This window comes from Scyliorhinus torazame, chromosome 18 (assembly GCF_047496885.1).
Source record: "Scyliorhinus torazame isolate Kashiwa2021f chromosome 18, sScyTor2.1, whole genome shotgun sequence".
In the NCBI taxonomy this organism is placed as follows: Eukaryota; Metazoa; Chordata; class Chondrichthyes; order Carcharhiniformes; family Scyliorhinidae; genus Scyliorhinus; species Scyliorhinus torazame.
In genome coordinates this window covers 168,904,015-168,930,685 of record NC_092724.1, presented here as the reverse complement: position 1 = coordinate 168,930,685, position 26,671 = coordinate 168,904,015, and the positions used below count along the sequence as shown (strand labels likewise).

At 50.0% G+C, this 26,671-nt stretch overlaps 1 protein-coding gene and 1 long non-coding RNA gene across 2 annotated transcripts in view; one reads left to right on the top strand and one right to left on the bottom strand.

Moving 5' to 3' along the window:
- Nucleotides 1–17,157, top strand: part of scpep1 (serine carboxypeptidase 1) — a 51,131-nt gene extending 33,974 nt beyond the window's left edge. The window contains 4 exon segments of the mRNA XM_072481974.1: nucleotides 2,301–2,414; nucleotides 4,407–4,544; nucleotides 8,310–8,473; nucleotides 16,902–17,157. Coding sequence (XP_072338075.1) covers nucleotides 2,301–2,414; nucleotides 4,407–4,544; nucleotides 8,310–8,473; nucleotides 16,902–16,964 — 479 coding nt within the window. The 3' untranslated portion in view covers nucleotides 16,965–17,157.
- A 4,734-nt stretch (nucleotides 17,158–21,891) lies between these two features.
- On the bottom strand, nucleotides 21,892–26,418 carry LOC140395740 (uncharacterized). Its single transcript, XR_011936289.1, has 2 exons — nucleotides 26,282–26,418; nucleotides 21,892–22,535 (listed from the first exon to the last, which is right to left on the bottom strand). It is a non-coding gene; the product is annotated as an uncharacterized lncRNA (long non-coding RNA).
- Between the last annotated feature and the right edge of the window lie 253 nt (nucleotides 26,419–26,671).

Below are 26,671 nucleotides of genomic sequence, written 5' to 3'. Positions count from 1 at the left end.
TCGCGGTTACTCCATTCCGAGTTCACTCCATCTCTGTCCCTCGCGGTTACTCCATTCCGAGTTCACTCCATCTCTGTCCCTCGCGGTTCCTCCATTCCGAGTACTCTCCGTCTCTCTGTCCCTCGCGGTTACTCCATTCCGAGTTCACTCCATCTCTGTCCCTCGCGGTTCCTCCATTCCGAGTACTCTCCGTCTCTCTGTCCCTCGCGGTTACTCCATTCCGAGTTCACTCCATCTCTGCCCCTCGCAGTTACTCCATTCCGAGTACTCTCCGTCTCTCTGTCCCTCGCGGTTCCTCCATTCCGAGTACTCCCCGTCTCTCTGTCCCTCACGGTTACTCCATTCCGAGTACTCTCCGTCTCTCTGTCCCTCGCGGTTACTCCATTCCGAGTTCACTCCATCTCTGTCCCTCGCGGTTCCTCCATTCCGAGTACTCTCCGTCTCTCTGTTCCTCACGGTTACTCCCATCCGAGTACTCTCCATCTCTGCCCCTCGCAGTTACTCCATTCCGAGTACTCTCGGGTCACTTGCAGTTACTCTAGTTCGAGTACTCTCTGTCGCTCGGTCCCTTGAGGTTACTCCATTCCGAGTACACTCGGTCCCTCGTGGTGACTGTGCTTTGAGTACTCTCCATCTCTCTGTCCCTTACGATTACTTTATCCTGAGTGCTTCCCATCTTATTCAGACCCCCTGGGCGAGTGTGCGATCAATTCCGGCCCCACGTGTCCCGGAGTCGCAACACAAATGAAATAACCAATAATTCTTATAAAATACCCAATGTCTTTGTCCCCTGGCTGCCCAATAATCATCAGGTTTGTAAGTTTAAACACAATTCCTGTTTATTTATAACAAAGAGATGCTCTTGCAGATTTTGCAATCCAGCTCTTGCTCTGTAACATTGTGGGTAGCAGCTGAGGAACATGTCAGCCAGGATAGAATGGCAGAGCAGACTCGATGGGCTGAATGGCCTAATTCTGCTCCTATAACTTATGAACTCCTGAACTATAATGAAATATGCAGACAATACAACTGGTTAACGATTAACTAATTGCCCGCTTTAACTTGCTCCCACGCTCTAAACACACACACTCACACTCCCACTCACACACACAGTCGGCAGACAAACACCAAGGGGAAGAAAGGGATAAGAATCATAAGTAGAAAGTCTTTATTTCAGACAGTGGTTTTCAGCACCTTGCTCCTCTTCAAACTTTGCTTTCAGATTGAGGTTTTCCTGTTCATTCAGTCAGGTCTCTAGTTTGAAACACAGCACTCAGCCTTTCTGCAGAGTGAGAGGACAAACCGCAGAGAGACCGAGAGAGAGAGGACAAACAGCAGAGAGACAGAGAGAGAGGACAAACAGCAGAGAGACAGAGAGAGAGGACAAACCGCAGAGAGACAGAGAGAGAGAGGACAAACCGCAGAGAGACAGGGAGTGGACAAACAGCAGAGAGACAGAGAGAGAGGACAAACAGCAGAGAGACAGAGAGAGAGGACAAACCGCAGAGAGACAGAGAGGGAGTGGACAAACAGCAGAGAGAGAGAACACAACCGCAGAGAGACAGAGAGAGAGGACAAACCGCAGAGAGACAGAGAGAGAGGACAAACCGCAGAGAGACAGAGAGAGAGAGGACAAACCGCAGAGAGACAGAGAGGGAGTGGACAAACAGCAGAGAGAGAGAACACAACCGCAGAGAGACAGAGAGAGAGGACAAACCGCAGAGAGACAGAGAGAGAGGACAAACCGCAGAGAGACAGAGAGAGAGGACAAACCGCAGAGAGACAGAGAGAGAGAGGACAAACCGCAGAGAGACAGAGAGAGAGGACAAACCGCAGAGAGAGAGGACAAACCGCAGAGAGACAGAGAGAGAGAGGACAAACAGCAGAGAGAGAGAACACAACCGCAGAGAGACAGAGAGAGAGAGGACAAACAGCAGAGAGAGAGAACACAACCGCAGAGAGACAGAGAGAGAGTGGACAAACAGCAGAGAGACAGAGAGAGAGAGGACAAACAGCAGAGAGAGAGAACACAACCGCAGAGAGACAGAGAGGGAGTGGACAAACAGCAGAGAGAGAGTGTGCCCTGGTCTTGGCAAGTCTGAATCTCCTGATAAACTTGCAGAATGATATCAGCAAAATAAAGGAAAGGGGAAATCGGCGAATAAACAGGAAGGGCCCTTTTCAATGTTTCGAACTCTTGCAGTGACTGCAATTGTAGTGATGTGCACCTTGCCGCTGCATTATGGGTACTGTGCAGATTTCATCCCTCGCAGTTACTCAGTTTTGTTTCTGCTTTGCAGCCAGTCTTTACCAACGCCATGTTGCCCCCATGCAGCGGACCAGCCTACAGTGGCTAATGAATGGGCCCATCAGAAAGAAGCTGAAAATCATCCCTGACTGGGTCCAATGGGGAGGTAATGGGGGTACAGACGGAGGGTGGTGGGTCTGAGAACGGTAATGTCTATGGGGTACAGACAGAGGCTGTTGACGGTAATATCTGTGGGGTACAGGCGGAGGGTGTTGACGGTAATATCTGTGGGGTACAGGCGGAGGGTGTAGACGGTAATATCTGTGGGGTACAGGCGGAGGGTCTTGACGGTAATGTCTGTGGGGTACAGGCGGAGGGTCTTGACGGTAATGTCTGTGGGGTACAGGCGGAGGGTGTTGACGGTAATGTCTGCGGTACAGACGGAGGGTGTTGATGGTAATGTCTGTGGGGTACAGGTGGAGGGTGTTGATGGTAATGTCTGGGGTACAGACTGAGGGTGTAGACGGTAATGTCTGTGGGGTACAGGCGGAGAGTGTTGACGGTAATGTCTGTGAGGTACAGGCGGAGGGTGTTGAGTATGAGAATGTTTCTGTGGGATACAGATGGAGGGTGTTGATGGTAATGTCTGTGGGGTACAGGCGGAGGGTGTTGACGGTAATGTCTGGGGTACAGACGGAGGGTGTTGACGGTAATGTCTGGGGTACAGGCGGAGGGTGTTGATGGTAATGTCTGTGGGGTACAGGCGGAGGGTGTAGACGGTAATGTCTGTGGTGTACAGGCGGAGGGTGTTGATGGTAATGTCTGGGGTACAGACGGAGGGTGTTGACGGTAATGTCTGTGGGGTACAGGCGGAGAGTGTTGACGGTAATGTCTGCGGTACAGACGGAGGGTGTTGACGGTAATGTCTGTGGGGTACAGGCGGAGAGTGTTGACGGTAATGTCTGTGAGGTACAGGCGGAGGGTGTTGAGTATGAGAATGTTTCTGTGGGATACAGATGGAGGGTGTTGACGGTAATGTCTGGGGTAGAGGCGGAGGGTGTTGATGGTAATGTCTGTGGGGTACAGGCGGAGGGTGTTGACGGTAATGTCTGCGGTACAGATGGAGGGTGTTGACGGTAATGTCTGTGGGGTACAGGCGGAGGGTGTTGACGGTAATGTCTGTGGGGTACAGGCGGAGGGTGTTGATGGTAATGTCTGTGGGGTACAGGTGGAGGGTGTTGACGGTAATGTCTGGGGTACAGACGGAGGGTGTTGACGGTAATGTCTGTGGGATACAGGCGGAGGGTGTTGATGGTAATTTCTGGGGTACAGACGGAGGGTGTTGACGGTAATGATGGGGTACAGGTGGAGGGTGTTGACGGTAATGTCTGTGGGGTACAGGCGGAGGGTGTTGACGGTAATGTCTGTGGGATACAGGCGGGGGGTGTTGATGGTAATTTCTGGGGTACAGACGGAGGGTGTTGACGGTAATGTCTGGGGTACAGACGGAGGGTGTTGATGGTAATGTCTGTGGGGTACAGGTGGAGGGTGTTGATGGTAATGTCTGGGGTACAGGTGGAGGGTGTTGACGGTAATGTCTGCGGGGTACAGGCGGAGGGTGTTGACGGTAATGTCTGTGGGGTACAGGCGGAGGGTGTTGACGGTAATGTCTGTGGGGTACAGGTGGAGGGTGTTGACGGTAATGTCTGTGGGCACAGGCGGAGGGTGTTGACGGTAATGTCTGTGGGTACAGGCGGAGGGTGTTGACGGTAATGTCTGAGGGGTACAGGTGGAGGGTGTTGACGTTAATGTCTGTGGGGTACAGGCGGAGGGTGTTGTGTATGGGAACCCACCCAACGCCCTGTTCGCCACGTCCCTGTGTCCGTCCTCCTGTTTTTATCCCCACCCTCCCTCTCCCAGTTGTCCGCACCTTGACCTTCCCTTGCCAGTATCGTCGTCCTCCGTGTTCTCTGCCTGTGTCCTGCCTCCTGTCTCCACCCACCGTGTTGCTTGATTATTTCCATTGTACTGTGTCACTATGACTTTTTGGGTGTGGTTGAGTGTTTTGTGTTGTTTCTTTGGTCTATTTATGGTGCTAACCTGGATTTGTTAGTTGAAACGAGCTGAATTTGACTTGTCTCTTTCTGAAACCACTCAGGTCAGTCTTCTGCTGTCTTCTCCAATATGGAGGGTGACTTCATGAAACCAGTAGTTGACATCGTTGAAAAGTTGCTGCTCGCTGGTGTGAATGTAACGGTTTATAATGGACAACTGGACCTGATTGTGGACACGTTTGGTAAGAGTTTCCAATAATATTGGCTGCAGTGTGCCCGGCCCCATCCGCAGGTCAGCAGCCTGCCTCTGGACAATGCCACTGTGAAGGCTGAGAGATCCCAGCAGTCGGTCTTCACAGAATGTATGGCTGTGTATCTCCATAAGACCATATATCTCGTGATATATTGTGTGTTTTGTGCTACACATGTATTTAAAAGTGTTTTTTGTTCCGCTGCTAATTTGAGAGGGAAGCTGCAGATTCAAATCAGTGTCAGTGGGAAGCTCACAGCAGCAAAGATCAAAACAAGAAAGAACCTGGACCACAAACTGCTGCTCTTCATGGAGGGCAGACGCTCAAAGGGCCTCGGCTCTTGCCGTTGTCTACTTGACTGCAGAGTACTGTGCACCATCATGGTGCACACACATCCTACGCCACTCTTACTCAGCTAAGCACAACAACGCGTACGTATCATCTTGGGTACTCTCCAACCAACCCTGACTCCCAGGCCTGAGCAACATCCTACCCACTCGCATAAGGAGGGAGATTGCAACAAGAAAGCTCCTGGAGAAGATTGACATCAAACCAAGCCTGCTGCTACATCAGGGCCCTACCAATCTGCCTGCTGCTCACCTCCCATCACAACAGCTAAGACCACCGCGCCAGGCAACACCAGCAGAGACCCTATGGCAGCAGGAATGGAACCAACACATCACCATCCTCATCACATATCCTACATCCCACCCACCGACTTCAACCTGCCAAGCCAACATCTGGCACTGAACCATTTCAGCACTGGCCAAGATCTTGGTGCAGCAAATTGGCACCTTGGGGCTTTGCAGGAATCCCGGACTGTGGCTGTGGTGTCCCCCAAGCCATTGAAGACTGCCCCCTGACACATTCCAGCAGAAGGTTCAGAGAGCCGCATTGAGCTCCTGTGGAAGCTGCCCCCTGACACATTCCAGCAGACACGGAACAAAAACCTAGTGGAAGGGGAGAAGGTGGTGTGGTGATAATGTCACTGGACAGGCTAATGCTTATTGGGACACACGTTCCAATCCCACCACTGGCATTTAAATTTAATTCCTAAATCTGGAATATGAAGCTAGTCTCAGTAATGGTGACCATGAAACTATTGTTGTAAAAACCCACCTGGTTCACTAATGTCCTTGCGGGAAGGAAATCTGCCACCCTTACCCGGTCTACACGTGACTCCAGACCCACAGCATTGCGGGTGACTCTTAACTGCCCTCTGAAGTGGCAATTCGGGATGGGCACCAAATGTTGGCTTGCTCAGAGTTCTCGAGGTGTTTCACAGTAGTGTTATCAAAAAAACTCCCAAGTCAAATTGGATGTTAGGGCAGGCGATCAAACGTTTGGTCAATGAGCTAGGTTTTAAGGGGTATCTTAAAGGAAGGGGTTGGCAAGGTTTAAAGAGAGAATTCCGAGCTTAGGACCGTTGAAGCTACAGCCGCCATTCGTGGAGTGATGAAAATCAGTAATGTGGGGACCTTAATATAGATTTGGATCAACTGCAACACCCATTCCCCCTAGTGGTAGGAGCAACTCCGAACCTGGAATCAGATGAGGCAGCACTTTGGTCTGACCAAAGGTCCACCGTGGCCCCCATCTGCAGCAAGCACAGGTTTCCACCAGCCATGCTGGACGCCACCTTTAAGAGGTGGAAACAGGATGGGGGGACACTGATGTTTAGGGACTTTTACACGGGGGACAGACTAGTGACCCTAGAGGAGCTGATGGAGAGACTGGAACTACCGAACGGACATTTGCAAGTCAAAAACTTTCTCTGCAAGGAGACGACGAGGTGCCCTAGGCACAATGTGGGGCTGGTTTAGCACACTGGGCTAAATCGCTGGCTTTTAAAGCAGACCAAGGCAGGCCAGCAGCACGGTTCGATTCCCGTACCAGCCTCCCCGAACAGGCTAAGCGATTTTTATTTCATTTTCATTTCATGTTGCCGGAGCTGTTAGTCTGGGAAAAGGGAACTGTGGGGACATATACAGACAACTTTTAGAAAGGACACGCTCCCCACTGGATGGAACAAGAGAGCAATGGGAGGAAGAGTTAGAGACCGAAGTAGGGTTGGGGACTCTGGGGGGAAGCCCTGAGCAGGGCCAACTCCACCTCCTCCTGCGCAACGCCATGCCTTATGCAGCTCAAAGTGGTGCACAGAGCACACTGACCAGAACCCGAATGAGCAGGTTCTTCCCGGAGGTGGGGGACAAATGTGAGCGGTGCCAGAGGGGCCCGGCCAACCACACCCACATGTTCTGGGCCTGCCCCAGACTTGTTGGGTTTTGGACAGCCTTTTTTTCAATAAATCTAGAGTACCCAATTCATTTTTTCCAACTAAGGGGCAATTTAGCGTGGCCAATTCATCTACCCTGCACATCTTTGGGTCGTAGGGGTGCAACCCACGCAAACACGGGGAGAACTCCACACGGACAATGACACAGAGCCGGGATCGAACCTGGGACCTTGGCGCCGTGAGGCTGCAGTGCTAACCACTGTGCCACCATGCTGCCTGGACAGCCTTCGTCAAGACGATGTCCGAGGATGTGGGGTTGAAGGGGGAGCTGTGCCCGAGAGTGGCAGTCTTCGGGGTATTGGAGCAGCCAGAACTCCGTTTAGGGAAGAGGGCCGAAGCTCTTTGCTTCCCTAACCGCCCACCAGAGAATCCTGCTCGGCGGGCGATCAGCAGCACCCACGGCTGCAGGCTGGCCGGCAGAATTCCTCCACCAGGCGAAGATTAAGTTCACCATCCGAGGGTCGGAAGATGGCTTCAACAAAGTGTGGTGACCATCGGGGGGGTTGGAAGTGGTGGGCAAGGGTGTTGTGGAGTGGGGTGGGCAAGGGGGGGTATGGAGGAGGGGGGGTTGCCGAAAAGGAACGACATGTAAACTGTAACTGTCTCGTCTATCTTTATGTACAGAGTAAAAATTTAAAACGTTAATAAAAATATTTTAAAAAATATAGATTGGACCAATCAAATTGGCAAGGGGGGTCTGGAGTAGACTATTATCACAGAATTTACAGTGCCGAAGGAGGCCAATCGGCCCATCGAGTCTGCATCGGCCCATGGAAAGATCACCCTGCCTAAGCCCACATCCCACCTTATCCCCGTCTAACCTTTTTGGTCACTAAGGGCAATTTATCATGGCCAATCCACCTAACCTGCACGTCTTTGACTGTGGGAGGAAACCGGAGCACCCGGAGGAAACCCACGCACACACGGGGAGGACGTGCAGACTCCGCACAGACAGTGACCCAAGCCAGAATCGAACCTGGGATCCTGGAGCTGTGAAGCAAATGTGCTAACCACTGTGCTACTGTGCCGTCTATAACAAACTGCTGTCAAACCAGTTGGGGAGGCTATTTTATATCTAGTCTTGTGAAATAATGCAAGTTAATTAGTAATTAACCGCATCAAGCCCCATCCAGACAAGAAGATGGCTTTACGACAGATGGCCAGCCTCATGGACAACCACGCTTTACAGTGCTTCCTTCGTACGTTGGAATGACATTACCTCTCGACGTTCATTCATTGCTACAGTGAGGTCACTGGACATTCAGCTCCTCCACCAGGATCTTGAACGGTGTTGGCAGGAGCACCACTGACTATTCTCCAGGCTCAGCAAGACTAGGAGTTCTTGATGGAGAAAAATTGCGGCTGTTCCCACTGAAGCAGGAAAGTCAAAAAGATGATATAATCTAAGTTTTTAATGTGTTCTCTCTCTCTCTCTCTCTCTCTCTCCCTCTACAATCCAGGGCAAGAAATGTGGGTGAATAAGCTGAAATGGCCAGGCCTGTCTGTATTCTCGAGTTTGCGATGGAAACCAATGTACGGTTCATCCTCACTCAGAGACATTGCTGCCTTCTACAAACAGTACCAGAACTTTGCATTCTACTGGGTCCTGAAGGCTGGACATATGGTGAGTCATTTCTCAACTCCCTGACCGTCTGAGAGATCACATCAACATTTCAGAACAAGTAGTTAGGAGGTAAAGGGATTTGGGAACAGAAAGAACGCAAGCTTGCATTTATATAGCACCTATCATGTCCACAGGATGTTCTCCGGCAATGAAATATCATTTTGTGGTGCCGCTAATAGTAGAAATTAACAGATCTTTTTCCGATTGGCAGGCAGTGACTAGTGGGGTACCACAGGAATCGGTGCTGGGACCCCAGCTATTCACCATATATATTAATGATTTAGATCTGGGAGTAATATCGCCAGATCTGCAGCCGGCAAGTTGTGTGGGAGGGTGAGCTGTGAGGAGGATACAGAGATCCTTCAGTGTGATTTGGACAAGTTGAGTGAGTGGGAAACTGAATGGCAGATGCGGTATAATTGTGATAACTGTGCGGTCATCCACTTTGGTAGCAACAACGAGAAGGCAGATTATTATCTGAATGGCCATAAATTAGGAGAGGAGAATGTGCAACGAGACCTGGGTGTCCTGGTACACCAGTCGCTGAAGGTAAACATGTAGGTGCAGCAGGTGGTAAAGAAGGTAAATGGTATGTTGGCCTTCATTGCGAGAGGATTCGAGTACAGGAGCAGGGATGTCTTGCTGCAATTGTACAGGGCGTTGGTGAGGCCACACCTGGAGTATTGTGGGCAGTTTTGGTCTCCTTACCTGAGGAAGGATGTTCTTGCGATGGAGGGAGAGCAGCGAAGATTTACCAGACTGATTCCAGGGATGGCGGGACTGACGTACGAGGAGAGATTGAATCGGTTAGAATTGTATTCGCTGGAGTTCAGAAGAATGAGGGGGGATCTCATATAAAATTCGAACAGGACTGGACAGGGTAGCTGCAGGAAGGATGTTCCCCATGGTGGGGGTGTCCAGAACCAGGGGGCACAGTCCAAGGATACGGGGGAGACCGTTTCGGACAGAGAGGAGGAGAAATTTCTTCACCCAGAGAGTGGTCGGCCTGTGGAATTCACTACCACAGGAAGTAGTTGAGGCCAAAATATTGTCTGTTTTCAAGAAGCAGTTAGATATAGCACTTAGGGCGAAGGGAATCAAAGGATTGGGGGGAAAGTGGGATGAGGCTATTGAGTTGGGTGATCAGCCATGATGGTGATGAATGGTGGAGCAGCTCGAAAGGCTGAACAGCCGCCTCCTATTTTCTGTGTTTCTACTGTGGCTACACAGCACGCTAGCACAGTGGTTAGCACAATTGCTTCACAGCTCCAGGGTCCCAGGTGTTTGGGTGAAGGTGATGTTGAATTGGCTCTGCTTTGTTCTCCATGGTTCGATGTTTTGTTAATCTCACTGTCTCGAGTCTGAGAAAAGGTTGCAGTACGATAAATTTAAGGTGAAAGGTGGAAGATATAGGAGGGATATCAGAGGTAGGTTCTTTACCCAGAGAGTAGTGGGGGCATGGAATGCACTGCCTGTGGAAGTAGTTGAGTCGGAAACATTAGGGACCTTCAAGCAGCTATTGGATAGGTACATGGATTACGGTAAAATGATATAGTGTAGATTTATTTGTTCTTAAGGGCAGCACGGTAGCATTGTGGATAGCACAATTGCTTCACAGATCCATGGTCCCAGGTTCGATTCCGGCTTGGGTCATTGTCTGTGCGGAGTCTGCACGTCCTCCCCGTGTCTGCGTGGGTTTCCTCCGGGTGCTCCGGTTTCCTCCCACAGTCCAAAGCTGTGCAGGTTAGGTGAATTGGCCAAGCTAAATTGCCCTTTGTGTCCAAATTGCCCTTGGTGTTGGGTGGAGGTGTTGAGTTTGGGTAGGGTGCTCTTTCCAAGAGCCGGTGCAGACTCAAAGGGCCGAATGGCCTCCTTCTGCACTGTAAATTCAGTGATAACCTATGATTAATCTAGGACAAAGGTTCGGCACAACATTGTGGGCCGAAGGGCCTGTTCTGTGCTGTATTTTCTATGTATAGCTGTGAGGAGCTGGTGTCCCAGCATCAGAACTAGAATAGGGAACAGCTAGGCATCCCCCACCCCCCAGCCCCATGTTTTCTCTCCCATTCAATAAACTCAGGCGTCATCTCATTGTGGCCTCAACCCCACTGTTGAGTTTATCTCTCTCTCCTCTCTGTCTCTCCCCCACCCCCCCCCCCCCCCCCCCCCACACACACACACACACACACACACACACACACACACACACACTCCCCGTAACCCTTAACTGCCTGGTAAATCAGAACTCTAACTTGTATTCAGTGACTCTGCCACCACTGGTGCATGTGGAAGGATCTGGCACAAACAGGGTTGATGTGGGACGGAGTACAGAGGTGCCAGAGTTCACTCTGAAGCAGAAGAATTAATTAAATAAACCAGGAGAATTGTGACTTCTAAACTCAGCTGAGAGGATTTGACACATTTATGGCTCTCAAACAAAGTGTACGAGCAGGCAGCCATTGGAAACATTTATTCAAGCTGAGGCTGATCGTGGTTGTAGGGGAGCGTGCGAAACGTGCCACGCTAGGGAAATAGCTTTGTCGCCAAGTGACGGTGACGCCATCTTGAAATTCTAAAGCTCTCAAATTCAGCAAAAGAGGACAAAGTATTTGATCAAGAGGGGTGAGAGCATAGTGTACAAGAGAAACATTGCAGGGAACTGACCTTCTATATCTATGCGAAGAGGGGAAGATTAGTAAAGACAACAGATGTTGGGGAAACTATAATGGGGAGCAAAGAAATGACGAGAATTGAACACATACATGGATTCTGTCTTCACAAAAGAGAACAAAAAATAACCTCCCAGAAATGTTCGGGAACCGAGGGTCTAGTGAGTGGTCAGAATTGAAGGAAATCAGAATTAATAGAAAATTGGTGCTGGGGAAATTAATGGGGTTAAAGGCTGACAAATCTCCCGGGCCCGATAATCTCCATCACCGAGCAGTAAAGGAAGTGGCCCTGGAAATATTGGGTGCTCCGGTGGTTGCCTTCCCAAATTCTGTGGACTCTGGAGCAGTTCCCACAGATTAGAGGGTGGCAAACGTAACACCCCTTAGGGAGAGGGGGAAAAGGGAGAATTACAGACCAGTTACCCTGATAGGAGTGGGGAAGATGCTAGATTCTGTTATAAAAGATGTGCTAACAGAACGTTTGGAAAGCAATAACGAGATTGGACGAAGGCAGCATGGGTTTATAATGAGGCACATCATGCTCGACAAATATACTGGAGTTTTTTGAGGTTGGAACTGGTCGAATAGATAAGGGTGAGCCAGTAGATGTGGTGTATTTGGGATTTCAGAAGGCTTTTGATAAGATCCCTCGTAAGAGGTTAGTGGGCAAAATTAAAACACACGGGATAGGGGGGGAATGTATTGGCACAGATCGAGAATTGGTTGACAGACAGGAAACAATCAGAGATTGGATTGACTGGGCTTGTATTCACTAGCGTTTAGAAGATTGAGAGGAGATCTGATTGAATTGTATAAAATTCTAGCAGGGCTGGAGAGACCAGGTGCAGGGAGGATGTTTTTCCTGGTTGGGGAATCTCAAACCAGAAAGAAGGAAGAAAATCGCTTATTGTCACAAGTAGGCTTCAATGAAGTTACTGTGAAAAGCCCCTAGTCGCCACATTCCGGCGCCTGTTCGGGGAGGCTGGTACGGGAATTGAACCGTGCTGCTGGCCTGCCTTGGTTGGCTTTAAAAGCCAGCTATTTAGCCCAGTGTGCTAAACCAGCCCCTGGGTCACACTCTCAGGATAGGTCCATTTTGGACTGAAGTGAGGAAGAATATCTTCACTGGAGTCTGAACCTGTGGAATTCTCGAACAGAAGGCTGTGGAGGCTGTTACTGAATAGATTCTAGGTTTTAATGGCATCAAGGGGTATGGGGATGGGGCGGGAATATGGCCATGCGATAAGAGGATCAGCCTGATCATATTGAACGGTGGAGCAGGCTCGAAGGGCCGAATGGCTTGCCCCTGATCTTCGTTCCTATGTTTCTAAAGTCGAACCTACACTTTTACATTTTTAACCATGGATCAGATTCCATTCTTTTAGAACTATTTTAGGACAATCCAGACCCAAAATTGCTCGGCCATTTCAGGGGGCATTTAAGAGTCAATCACATTGCTGTGGGTCTGGAGTCACATGTAGGCCAGACCGGGTAAGAGTTGCGAGTTTCCTTCCCTAAATTATATTAGTGAACCAGATGGGTTTTAGCAACAATCGACAATGGTTTCATGGTCATCAAAGAACAAAGAAATGTACAGCACAGGAACGGGCCCTTCGGCCCTCCAAGCCTGTGCCGACCATGCTGCCCGACTAAACTAAAATCTTCTACACTTCCTGGGTCCGTATCCCTCTATTCCCATCCTATTCATGTATTTGTCAAGATGCCCCTTAAATGTCACTATCGTCCCTGCTTCCACCACCTCCTCCGGTAGCGAGTTCCAGGCACCCACAACCCTCTGCGTAAAAAAACTTGCCTCGTACATCTACTCTAAAGCTTGCCCCTCTCACCTTAAACCTATGCCCCCTAGTAATTGACCCCTCTACCCCGGGGAAAAGCCTCTGACTATCCACTCTGTCTATGCCCCTCATAATTTTGTAGACCTCTATCAGGTCCCCCCTCAACCTCCTTCGTTCTAGTGAGAACAAACCGAGTTTATTCAACCGCTCCTCATAGCTAATGCCCGCCATACCAGGCAACACTCTGGTAAATCTCTTCTGCACTCTCTCTAAAGCCTCCACATCCTTCTGGTAGTGTGGCGACCAGAATTGAACACTATACTCCAAGTGTGGCCTAACTAAGGTTCTATACAGCTGCAACATGACGTGCCAATTCTTATACTCAATGCCTCGGCCAATGAAGGCAAGCATGCCTTATGCCTTCTTGACTACCTTCTCCACCTGTGTTGCCCCTTTCAGTGACCTGTGGACCTGTACTCTTAGATCTCTTTGACTTTCAATACTCTTGAGGGTTCTACCATTCACTGTATATTCCCTACCTGCATTAGACCTTCCAAAATGCATTACCTCACATTTGTCCGGATTAAACTCCATCTGCCATCTCTCCGCCCAAGTCTCCAATCTAAATCCTGATGTATCCTCTGACAGTCCTCATCACTATCCGCAATTCCACCAACCTGTATGTCGTCTGCAAACTTACTAATCAGACCAGTTACATTTTCCTCCAAATCATTTATATATACTACAAAGAGCAAAGGTCCCAGCACTGATCCCTGTGGAACACCACTGGTCACAGCCCTCCAATTAGAAAAGCATCCTTCCATTGCTACTCTCTGCCTTCTATGACCTAGCCAGTTCTGTATCCACCTTGCCAGCTCACCCCTGAACCCGTGTGACTTCACCTTTTGTACTAGTCTACCATGAGGGACCTTGTCAAAGGCCTTACTAAAGTCCATATAGACAACATCCACTGCCCTACCTGCATCAATCATCTTAGTGACCTGCTTGAAAAACTCTATCAAGTTAGTGAGACATGACCTCCCCTTCACAAAACCGCGCTGCCTCTCACTAATACGTCCATTTGTTTCCAAATGGGAGTCGATCCTGTCTCGAAGAATTCTCTCCAGTAATTTCCCTACCACTGACGTAAGGCTCACCGGCCTGTAGTTCCCTGGATTATCCTTGCTACCCTTCTTAAACAGAGGAACAACATTGGCTATTCTCCAGTCCTCCGGGACATCACCTGAAGACAGTGAGGATCCAAAGATTTCTGTCAAGGCTTCAGCAATTTCCTCTCCAGCCTCCTTCAGTATTCTGGGGTAGATCCCATCAGCCCTGGGGACTTATCTACCTTAATATTTTTTAAGACACCCAACACCTCGTCTTTTTGGATCTCAATGTGACCCAGGCTATCTACACACCTTTCTCCAGACTCAACATCTACCAATTCCTTCTCTTTGGTGAATACTGATGCAAAGTATTCATTTAGTACCTCGCCCATTTCCTCTGGCTCCACACATAGATTCCCTTGCCTATCCTTCAGTGGGCCAACCCTTTCCCTGGCTACCCTCTTGCTTTTTATGTACGTGTAAAAAGCCTTGGGATTTTCCTTAACCTTATTTGCCAATGACTTTTCGTGACCCCTTCTAGCCCTCCTGATTCCTTGCTTAAGTTCCTTCCTACTTTCCTTATATTCCACGCAGGCTTCGTCTGTTCCCAGCCTTTTAGCCCTGACAAATGCCCCCCTTTTCTTTTTGACGAGGCCTACAATATCTCTCGTTATCCAAGGTTCCCGAAAATTGCCGTATTTATTCTTCCTCACAGGAACATGCCGGTCCTGAATTCCTTTCAACTTACATTTGAAAGCCTCCCACATGTCAGATGTTGATTTGCCCTCAAACATCCGCCCCCAATCTGTGTGCTTCAGTTCCCGCCTAATATTGTTATAATTAGCCTTCCCCCAATTTAGCACATTCATCCTAGGACCACTCTTATCCTTGTCCACCAGCACTTTAAAACTTACTAAATTGTGGTCACTGTTCCCGAAATGCCCCCCTACTGAAACATCTATCACCTGGCCGGGCTCATTCCCCAATACCAGGTCCAGTACCGCCCCTTCCCTAGTTGGACTGTCTACATATTGTTTTAAGAAGCCCTCCTGGATGCTTCTTACAAACTCCACCCCGTCTAAGCCCCTGGCACTAAGTGAGTCCCAGTCAATAGAACATAGAAAATACAGCACAGAACAGGCCCTTCGGCCCACGATGTTGTGCCGAACCTTTGTCCTAGATTAATCATAGATTATCATTGAATTTACAGTGCAGAAGGAGGCCATTCGGCCCTTTGAGTCTGCACCGGCTCTTGGAAAGAGCACCCTACCCAAACTCATCACCTCCACCCAACACCAAGGGCAATTTTGGACATTAAGGGCAATTTATCATTGGCCAATTCACCTAACCTGCACATCTTTGGACTGTGGGAGGAAACCGGAGCACCCGGAGGAAACCCACGCAGGCACGGGGAGGACGTGCAGACTCCGCACAGACAGTGACCCAAGCCGGAATCGAACCTGGGACCCTGGAGCCGTGAAGCAATTGTGCTATCCACAATGCTACCGTGCTGCCCTTAAGAACAAATAAATCTACACCATATCATTTTACCATAATCCATGTACCTATCCAATAGCTGCTTGAAGGTCCCTAATGTTTCCGACTCAACTACTTCCACAGGCAGTGCATTCCATGCCCCCACTACTCTCTGGGTAAAGAACCTATCTCTGATATCCCTCCTATATCTTCCACCTTTCACCTTAAATTTATGTCCCCTTGTAATGGTTTGTTCCACCCGGGGAAAAAGTCTCTGACTGTCTACTCTATCTATTCCCCTGATCATCTTATAAACCTCTATCAAGTCGCCCCTCATCCTTCTCCGTTCTAATGAGAAAAGGCCTAGCACCCTCAACCTTTCCTCGTAAGACCTACTCTCCATTCCAGGCAACATCCTGGTAAATCTCCTTTGCACCTTTTCCAAAGCTTCCACATCCTTCCTAAAATGAGGCGACCAGAACTGTACACCGTACTCCAAATGTGGCCTTACCAAAGTTTTGTACAGCTGCATCATCACCTCACGGCTCTTAAATTCAATCCCTCTGTTAATGAACGCGAGCACACCATAGGCCTGCTTCACAGCTCTATCCACTTGAGTGGCAACTTTCAAAGATGTATGAACATAGACCCCAAGATCTCTCTGCTCCTCCACATTGCCAAGAACTCTACCGTTAACCCTGTATTCCGCATTCATATTTGTCCTTCCAAAATGGACAACCTCACACTTTTCAGGGTTAAACTCCATCTGCCACTTCTCAGCCCAGCTCTGCATCCTATCTATGTCTCTTTGCAGCCGACAACAGCCCTCCTTACTATCCACAACTCCACCAATGCGGAGCATCACGGGTGGACCGGCTGATGACATGCCAGCGGCGTTGCAACTGCGCGTGTCCTGATGACGCCGGTTAAGGAGAGGGCGGAGCATCGAAGACCAGCGTCAAACCGGCGCCTGTCCCAATTCCAGCATCGGAAGCCATTCTCCGCCCGATCGCTGTTCCCGGTTTCACCATCTGCCGAGGTGGGATTCTAACTGGGTCCCCAGAGCTTTACTCTGGGTCTCTGCATTATTAGTCCAGCGACAATACCTCTCCTAGTCCTAGCCCCATATTATTTGCACCCAAACTGTATGTGAAATTCTATCATGTCTTGATCACTATTGCCGGGAAGCTGCTGTACAAATAAGGTCATTAATTCTGTCTCCTGGCACATTACCAGGTGTGATGAATATAAGAAATTGTCATATTTCTTCTGTCCCATGGTGTCGCTGGTGTTCGGGGCCTATAAACTCTTCCCACGAGTGACTCTCTCTGACATGGTATGAATGTTGTGCTGAGAACTGTTGTATCTTTGCTTCCAGATTCCAGCTGACCAGGGGTGGACGGCGCTGAAACTGTTGCAGAAGGTGACGGGTCAGATGTGACTGTACAAATGCTGCCCAAATCGGAATTGGTTTGTGGAATCATCTTTCAATATTCGGGGCTGGAATTACAAGGAGCGAAGACCACCCAGATTGGGGACTGATCCAGGATCATTTCCTGTATTACAACCAACTTCTGTGGCGACACATCAAATGGAACAATTTTACTTTCCCTATTAAAATTAACTGCACTTTCTCCGTGTCTGTGTTTTATTCATGGTTATGCTGGGAATGAGGCACCGTTCTGTATTTGAGAATATTCCCCAGTGTTCCTTTGTGGAATATTCCATGGTCTCAAGCTAATTCTTAAAAGGACCTGTAATGTTCTTGTTGGATGGCCTGATTTATTACAAGAACACTTGTAGTTAACAAAGAACAAAGAAAAGTACAGCACAGGAACAGGCCTTCGGCCCTCCAAGCCTGCACCAACCATGCTACCCGTCTAAACTAAAATCTTCTACACTTCCTAGGTCCGTATCCCTCTATTCCCATCCTATTCATGTATTTGTCAAGATGCCCCTTAAATGTCACTATCGTCCCTGCTTCCACCACCTCCTCCGGCAGCGAGATCCAGGCACCCAATACCCTCTGTGTAAAAAAAACTTGCCTCGTTCATCTCTAAACCTTGCCCCTCGCACCTTAAAACCTATTGTTGCTCTTATTAGCCTTAGTTTTATTAGCTCTAATTCTGTCACCTTTGCTCACGAGTCGCCAGGTATCTTTCTGATACCGCCACCTGGTTCAAGTCCAAGTAATGATTAATAATGCAGCACACCGCTTAGTAAAAGTTAAATCAACGATCATTTATTATATACAGCAATAAATACTTATACAATAATCCTACTTCTAGACTACTACCTACCACTAAAGGCCAATACTTAACTTTGGTGATGGCCCACCAGGTCAGGGAAATGAATGGTCTATCGAATTGGGTCTGGCCTGCGGGATTCAAAAAGGCTGGTACGGGTCGATAGTCTGGAGCACCTATCTGGTAGCGATCGCTGGAGTAAGACTTATTTGTTTCTTTTGTCGAAGGGTCTCGAAGGTTGCGAGCAGGAGAAGAGGGGTCGATCTGAACTTGGCCCCTATCTTTATAGGTCCCAGGGGCTTCCCGCCTCTCGGAGCGGACCTTGACCCTGGTTCCAAGTGATTGGACTTGGTCCCAATCACTTGTTTCGATATGCTCCAATAATGGGGCGATTCCTTGATCGGGGGGGTGGTCGTTCACCTTCCTTTGTCACGGCCACTGCTGGCGCCGAGAGGTCTGGATCGGCTTTATGTTGCTAATGTGTAGCAATTGTTCCCGGGGATGGCTGCTTAGTATGCAGATGGCTGGGTTGTTGTGCTGTTGATGGCTGCAGGTATCAGTCTGGGCCGACTTCCCCAGAGCTGAATACACTGTTTTACCTGCAGCTGTCCATTTGAGTCCTGTTGGCTGATTTTCCCATCAGCCTCTTTCGTTCGCCATTTAGATCGGGGTTTGACCATTCTAATCTGGAATCAGCCATTTTAGGTGGCTACACTATGCCTCCTAGTAATTGGCCCCTCTACCCTGGGGAAAAGCCTCTGACTATCCACTCTGTCTGTGCCCCTCATTTTGTAGACCTCTATCAGGTCGCCCCTCAACCTCCTTCGTTCCAGTGAGAACAAACCGAGTTTATTCAACCTCTCAGCGTAGCTAATGCCCTCCATACCAGGCAACATTCTGGTAAATCTCTTCTGCACCCTCTTCTCAAGCCTCTACATCCTTCTGGTAGTGTGGCGACCAGAATTGAACACTATACTCCAAGTGTGGCCTAACTAAGGTTCTGTACAGCTGCAACATGACTTGCCAATTCTTATACTCAATGCCCCAGCCAATGAAGGCAAGCATGCCGTATGCCTTCTTGACTACCTTTTCCACCTGTGTTGCCCCTTTCAGAGACCTGTGGACCTGTACACCTAGATCTCTCTAACTGTCAAGACTCTTGAGGGTTCTACCATTCACTGTATATTCCCTACCTGCATTAGACCTTCCAAAATGCATTACCTCCCATTTGTCCGGATTAAACTCCACCTGCCATCTCTCTGTCCAAGTCTCCAAACGATCTAAATCCTGCTGTATCCTTTGACAGTCCTCATCGCTATCCGCAATGCCACCAACCTTTGTGTCGTCTGCAAACTTACTAATCAGACCAGTTACATTTTCCTCCAAATCATTTATATAGACTACGAACAGCAAAGGTCCCAGCACTGATCCCTGTGGAACACCACTGGTCACAGCCCTCCAATCAGAAAAGCATCCTTCCATTGCTGCTACTCTGCCTTCTATGACCTAGCCAGTTATGTATCCATCTTGCCAGCTCACCCCTGATCCTGTGTGACTTCACCTTTTCTACCAGTCTGCCATGAGGGACCTTGTCAAAGGCTTTACTGAAGTCCATATAGACAACATCCACTGCCCTACCTGCATCAATCATCTTTGTGACCACCTCGAAAAGCTCGATCAAGTTAGTGAGACACGACCTCCCCTTCACAAAACCGTGCTGCCTCTCGCTAATACGTCCATTTGCTTCCAAATGGGAGTAGATCCTGTCTCGAAGAATTCTCTCCAGTAATTTCCCTACCACTGACGTAAGGCTCACCAGGCAGTAGCTCCCTGGATTATCCTTGCTACCCTTAAACAAAGGAACAACATTGGCTATTCTCCAGGACATCACCTGAAGACAGTGAGGATCCAAAGATTAACATTAACTGGGAGTAAACTATATGCAAGACAACAGCAAAGTCATCCACATGCAAGCTCCTCTTTTACTTCCTCCAGCCAGTGTCTGGTCAGCTGACTTTACATTCACTTATATACTAGTGAGACTCCTAGTGGTCAGTTGGTGAATTACAACACAACCATCATATCACCACATCTTCTTTGAAAGAATAAATTAATACATCAGTCTATTTACATGTGATATCATGAGCCGATAAGCCTAACAGTATTTAAATTTTTTTTAAAACTGGTTCAACAAATATACCTATATAGATACATATATACACAAGAACAGCAAGCGTAGTATGTACAAGTCGATTAAATCTACAAATTGTGTCGATCAGGTTTTCTTCTGTCTCTGGCTGATCTTCTCAAAGTTTGACCTTGCTGCTCAACTTGTAGATTCAATGTTCTCCATGACATTCTCATGCTCAGGAACTGCTGAACTACCTGACACTGCAGCTTGCGCTGATTCTGACGTAGATTCATCATCCATCACGTTGTGAAAGTTTCTCTGGATTTCAAGAGTGAGTGGCGATTTCTTCTTAAAATCAACCCATCCTCTGCCTGCACATTGTGGGAACGAGGTGCGACTTCTTCAAGTACAATGGCTTTTCTCGACCAATTGCCTGAATCTTCTCCTCTCACGTCATCACTACTCAGATGGTAAAGTTCTAGACACTCTATCATAGAACTGCTTTTGTTTCTCTTTAATGTTTTGCATTTCCTGCAGTACCGTCCGAATGACATATTAAAAGTGCAGTATTTTGTCATTTGTTCCTCCAGCTTTAGCTGCCAGAAACCCTCAGATGTGGCAAGATTCGTAAAGAATTGTGCACCAGCCATCTCAGATGTGATTTCCTCCCGCTTTGGTATTTGTAATGTTCTCTTTTGATATTCTCGTTAAGATCTTTAGGATCCATGCATATGCGAATATCGCCACTCTTTTACTTTACACAAACCTTGCAGTTTACTCTGTCGGTAGATTCTTCGATTTTTCTGATTACTTTTTAAAAATCATTCTGTCTAGTTCCTTTTTGCAGTGGTGCTTTGCATTTCCTGCAGTACCGTCCGAATGACATATTAAAAGTGCAGTATTTTGTCATTTGTTCCTCCAGCTTTAGCTGCCAGAAACCCTCAGATGTGGCAAGATTCGTAAAGAATTGTGCACCAGCCATCTCAGATGTGATTTCCTCCCGCTTTGGTATTTGTAATGTTCTCTTTTGATATTCTCGTTAAGATCTTTAGGATCCATGCATATGCGAATATCGCCACTCTTTTACTTTACACAAACCTTGCAGTTTACTCTGTCGGTAGATTCTTCGATTTTTCTGATTACTTTTTAAAAATCATTCTGTCTAGTTCCTTTTTGCAGTGGTGCCGAAGAGCTGCAGGTACTCTTCGTGGTGCCCGTATCACAACTTTTGCATCCTCTTGGAGTTGTACCTTGTAGGTGAATAGTAGTGTACCAAAACCTGTGAACACATCGCTGAATTTGCTAATAATGTTCTCTGAATCGTTGGGAGTGTTGATCCAATCCGTTGTGGATGCTATATACCAACTGCACTAGACCTAATTCTTCACAGGACTGATCACCTACTAATGAATCCAAGCCCTCAGATACAGTACAGAATGGGAAGGAATAAACTGTGTTCTTCACCACCACACTGAGATCACAAGAACCATAACATTTGATGCTTGAACCATTATAATCTCTCAGAGATATTTTGTGATTTATTCTAATCAGCTGAATTTTTAGATTTTTAGAATATCAGACATGGTGATTAAATTAGCTTTGGCACCAGTGTCTAATTTCAATCGGACCACTGTACCATTCACTTCAAGTGGTAGCAGCCATTTGTCCTCGTCAACCTCATTTATTTTAAATGGAGGACCAATGGGTGGCACGGTAGCACAGTGGTTAGCACTTCACAGCTCCAAGGACCCGGGTTTGATTCCCAGCTTGGGCCATTGACTGTGGAATATGCATGTTCTCCCACGTTCTATCTGTGTGGGTTTCCTCCGGGTGCTCCGGTTTCCTCCCACGAGTCCCTTAAGATGTGTTGTTACACAATTTGGACATTCTGAATTCTCCCTCTGTGTATCCGAACAGGTGCCGGAATATGGCGACTAGGGGCTTTTCACAGTAACTTCATTGCAGTGTTAATGTAAGCCTACTTGTGACAATAAAGATTATTTATTTTTTTATTAAAAGTTCGCATTATTTTAAGTGCTGGAGCATTTTTGATGTCTCCAAAAATGTATTCTGTGTAACAAACAATGATGTTTCATCACTGGAGACTGTGTCTTCCACTGTGCTGGCTGGTCTGGGGTCGAGCTGAGAATAACAATTGAGCAAAGTGGTTTCCCACATTTTCTTTTAAGTTTCCCGCCTTTTGGGGAAAAAGGGTGGCAACTGCAGTGCTTTCCTCCAAGAAGACGCCACCATTACTGAAAAACATTGCAGAATGCAGTCCTGCTAGCTCGTGAGCCTGACAACTGTTTGTTCCAAAGACAGGTCTGATTCACTCAGCAACTGCTCCCTCAGCTTATTCCCATTCACACCAAACACAATCGGGTCCTGAATCCACTGCAGAAAAATTACAGGTTTTAGCTTTTAACTTTAAATCAGTGATGAAATGATCTCTGGAATCTTCTGTAAACACAGCGCTCACAAATTCAATTCTTCCTGGGGCTGCAATGGGCATCAAATCTTCAAATTACTTCAGCGTTTGCAATTTTAAATGTACTAAACACAGAAATTGCTGCTGCCCCTGTCGCCGTTAGGAGCATCGCTACCTTCCGTGAATCTGACTGATGATCCAAATTTCCTGCAATAAGAAACAGATTATTTAAAAACATAAATTTAGAACACCCAATTACTTTTTTCCAAATGAGGGGTACTTTAGCGCGAATCCATCTGCCCTGCACATCTTTGGGTTATGGGGGTGAGACCCATGCAGACATCAAGAGAATGTGCAAACTCCATACGGACAGTAACTCGGGGCAGGGATCAATAAGAAACAGATTAAATTGTTGTTTAAACACTTGCCAGTTGCTGTCCAAATTACCATGAAAGCTGAGACTTTGGTGGTTTCAACGACTCTACGCTGTTACTACTGCAGTCTGGAAAATCTTCAAATCTCTGTGGCAAGCTGATAGTTTTTTCTCAGTGTTTAATACCTTCCAACCCTGGTACCGTGTACATAAGAACTAGGAGCAGGAGTAGGCCATCTGGCCCCTCGAGCCTGCTCCGCCATTCAATGAGATCATGGCTGATCTTTTGTGGGCTCAGCTCCCCTTTCCGGCCCGAACACCATAACCCATAATCCCTTTATTCTTCAAAAAACTATCTATCTTTATCTTAAAAACATTTAATGAAGGAGCCTCAACTGCTTCACTGGGCAAGGAATTCCAGAGATTCCCAACCCTTTGGGTGAAGAAGTTCCTCCTAACCTCAGTCCTAAATCTACTTCCCCTTATTTTGAGGCTATGCCCCCTAGTTCTGCTTTCACCCGCCAGTGGAAACAACCTGCCCGCATCTATCCTATCTATTCCCTTCAGCCTAGCCCTTTGAACCGCGCTCCCCAGCCCCGGGACGGTCCGCGTCGCGGGTCTCTGCCTGTAGCTGGCAGTGAGTCCAGCGAGTCTCTGCACCCTGTGGGTAAATCTGTCCTTCCTCACATCCCCCCTGCCCCCCCCCAGTCACTGATCCCTGCTTCCCACCGCCCCCCCCCCCCCGCTAACTGTCCCCCCCCCCCACGCTCACTCGCCTTCCCTGCTCCCTCTTCCTAACACAGGCATTGTCAAATTCGGGGGCGCGAGTGGGTGTCGGGAGGGTCGTGGAACCGTCCGCCGTGGCGCTTCCGATCGTGCAAATCTGCGCACAACAGCCGGCTGATAATGCAAAGCTGCATTGCTGCCGATCGGGCCGCATGCACAGCGCCGACACCGTCCACGACGATGCATTGCTGCCGATCGGGCCGCATGCACAGCGCCGACACCGTCCACGACGATGCAAAGCTGCATTGCTGCCGATCGGGCCGCATGCACAGCGCCGACACCGTCCACGATGATGCAAAGCTGCATTGCTGCCGATCGGGCCGCATGCACAGCGCCGACACCGTCCACGATAATGCAAAGCTGCATTGCTGCCGATCGGGCCGCATGCACAGCGCCGACACCGTCCACGACGATGCAAAGCTGCATTGCTGCCGATCGGGCCGCATGCACAGCGCCGACACCGTCCACGACGATGCAAAGCTGCATTGCTGCCGATCGGGCCGCATGCACAGCGCCGACACCGTCCACGACGATGCAAAGCTGCATTGCTGCCGATCGGGCCGCATGCACAGCGCCGACACCGTCCACGACGATGCAAAGCTGCATTGCTGCCGATCGGGCCGCATGCACAGCGCCGACACCGTCCATGATGATGCAAAGCTGCATTGCTGCCGATCGGGCCGCATGCACAGCGCCGACACCGTCCACGATGATGCAAAGCTGCATTGCTGCCGATCGGGCCGCATGCACAGCGCCGACACCGTCCACGATGATGCAAAGCTGCATTGCTGCCGATCGGGCCGCATGCACAGCGCCGACACCGTCCACGACGATGCAAAGCTGCATTGCTGCCGATCGGGCCGCATGCACAGCGCCGACACCGTCCACGACGATGCAAAGCTGCATTGCTGCCGATCGGGCCGCATGCACAGCGCCGACACCGTCCACGATGATGCAAAGCTGCATTGCTGCCGATCAGGCCGCATGCACAGTGCCGACACCGTCCACGATGATGCAAAGCTGCATTGCTGCCGATCGGGCCGCATGCACAGCGCCGACACCGTCCACGATAATGCAAAGCTGCATTGCTGCCGATCGGGCCGCATGCACAGCGCCGACACCGTCCACGACGATGCAAAGCTGCATTGCTGCCGATCGGGCCGCATGCACAGCGCCGACACCGTCCACGATGATGCAAAGCTGCATTGCTGCCGATCGGGCCGCATGCACAGCGCCGACACCGTCCACGATGATGCAAAGCTGCATTGCTGCCGATCGGGCCGCATGCACAGTGCCGACACCGTCCACGATGATGCAAAGCTGCATTGCTGCCGATCGGGCCGCATGCACAGCGCCGACACCGTCCACGATGATGCAAAGCTGCATTGCTGCCTATCGGGCCGCATGCACAGTGCCGACACCGTCCACGATGATGCAAAGCTGCATTGCTGCCGATCGGGCCGCATGCACAGCGCCGACACCGTCCACGACGATGCAAAGCTGCATTGCTGCCGAACGGGCCGCATGCACAGCGCCGACACCGTCCACGATAATGCAAAGCTGCATTGCTGCCGATCGGGCCGCATGCACAGCGCCGACACCGTCCACGATGATGCAAAGCTGCATTGCTGCCGATCGGGCCGCATGCACAGCGCCGACACCGTCCACGATGATGCAAAGCTGCATTGCTGCCTATCGGGCCGCATGCACAGTGCCGACACCGTCCACGATGATGCAAAGCTGCATTGCTGCCGATCGGGCCGCATGCACAGCGCCGACACCGTCCACGACGATGCAAAGCTGCATTGCTGCCGAACGGGCCGCATGCACAGCGCCGACACCGTCCACGATAATGCAAAGCTGCATTGCTGCCGATCGGGCCGCATGCACAGCGCCGACACCGTCCACGATAATGCAAAGCTGCATTGCTGCCGATCGGGCCGCATGCACAGCGCCGACACCGTCCACGATGATGCAAAGCTGCATTGCTGCCGATCGGGCCGCATGCACAGCGCCGACACCGTCCACGATGATGCAAAGCTGCATTGCTGCCTATCGGGCCGCATGCACAGTGCCGACACCGTCCATGATGATGCAAAGCTGCATTGCTGCCGATCGGGCCGCATGCACAGCGCCGACACCGTCCACGACGATGCAAAGCTGCATTGCTGCCGAACGGGCCGCATGCACAGCGCCGACACCGTCCACGATAATGCAAAGCTGCATTGCTGCCGATCGGGCCGCATGCACAGCGCCGACACCGTCCACGATGATGCAAAGCTGCATTGCTGCCGATCGGGCCGCATGCACAGCGCCGACACCGTCCACGATGATGCAAAGCTGCATTGCTGCCTATCGGGCCGCATGCACAGTGCCGACACCGTCCATGATGATGCAAAGCTGCATTGCTGCCGATCGGGCCGCATGCACAGCGCCGACACCGTCCACGACGATGCAAAGCTGCATTGCTGCCGAACGGGCCGCATGCACAGCGCCGACACCGTCCACGATAATGCAAAGCTGCATTGCTGCCGATCGGGCCGCATGCACAGCGCCGACACCGTCCACGATAATGCAAAGCTGCATTGCTGCCGATCGGGCCGCATGCACAGCGCCGACACCGTCCACGATAATGCAAAGCTGCATTGCTGCCGATCGGGCCGCATGCACAGCGCCGACACTGTTTTTTAAAAATGGTCGCAGCTCTTGTTTTACAAGTTCGGGGGGGGGGGTTTATTTGATAAAATTTTACAGGGAAAAAAAGCCGAACTTTGGCCAGATGGAGACTCCATACTTTCCGACACCGGAACGCTTCACCTTCATCCACCAGGTTCCACTGAGCAGAGGGCGAGAGGGCGAGAAACCATTGCCTCCGTTTGTGGCGGCAGCAAACAAGCTCAGAGAAAATGGCGGCTCCACCCGGCTCCCGCGGGGGGCGGGGCTCCATCCGGGTCCCGCGGGGGGCGGGGCACCATCCGGGTCCCGCGGGGGGCGGGGCACCATCCGGGTCCCGCGGGGGGCGGGGCACCACCCGGGTCCCGCGGGGGGCGGGGCACCATCCGGGTCCCGCGGGGGGCGGGGCTCCACCCGGGTCCCGCGGGGGGCGGGGCTCCATCCGGGTCCCGCGGGGGGCGGGGCTCCATCCGGCTCCCGCGGGGGGCGGGGCTCCATCCGGCTCCCGCGG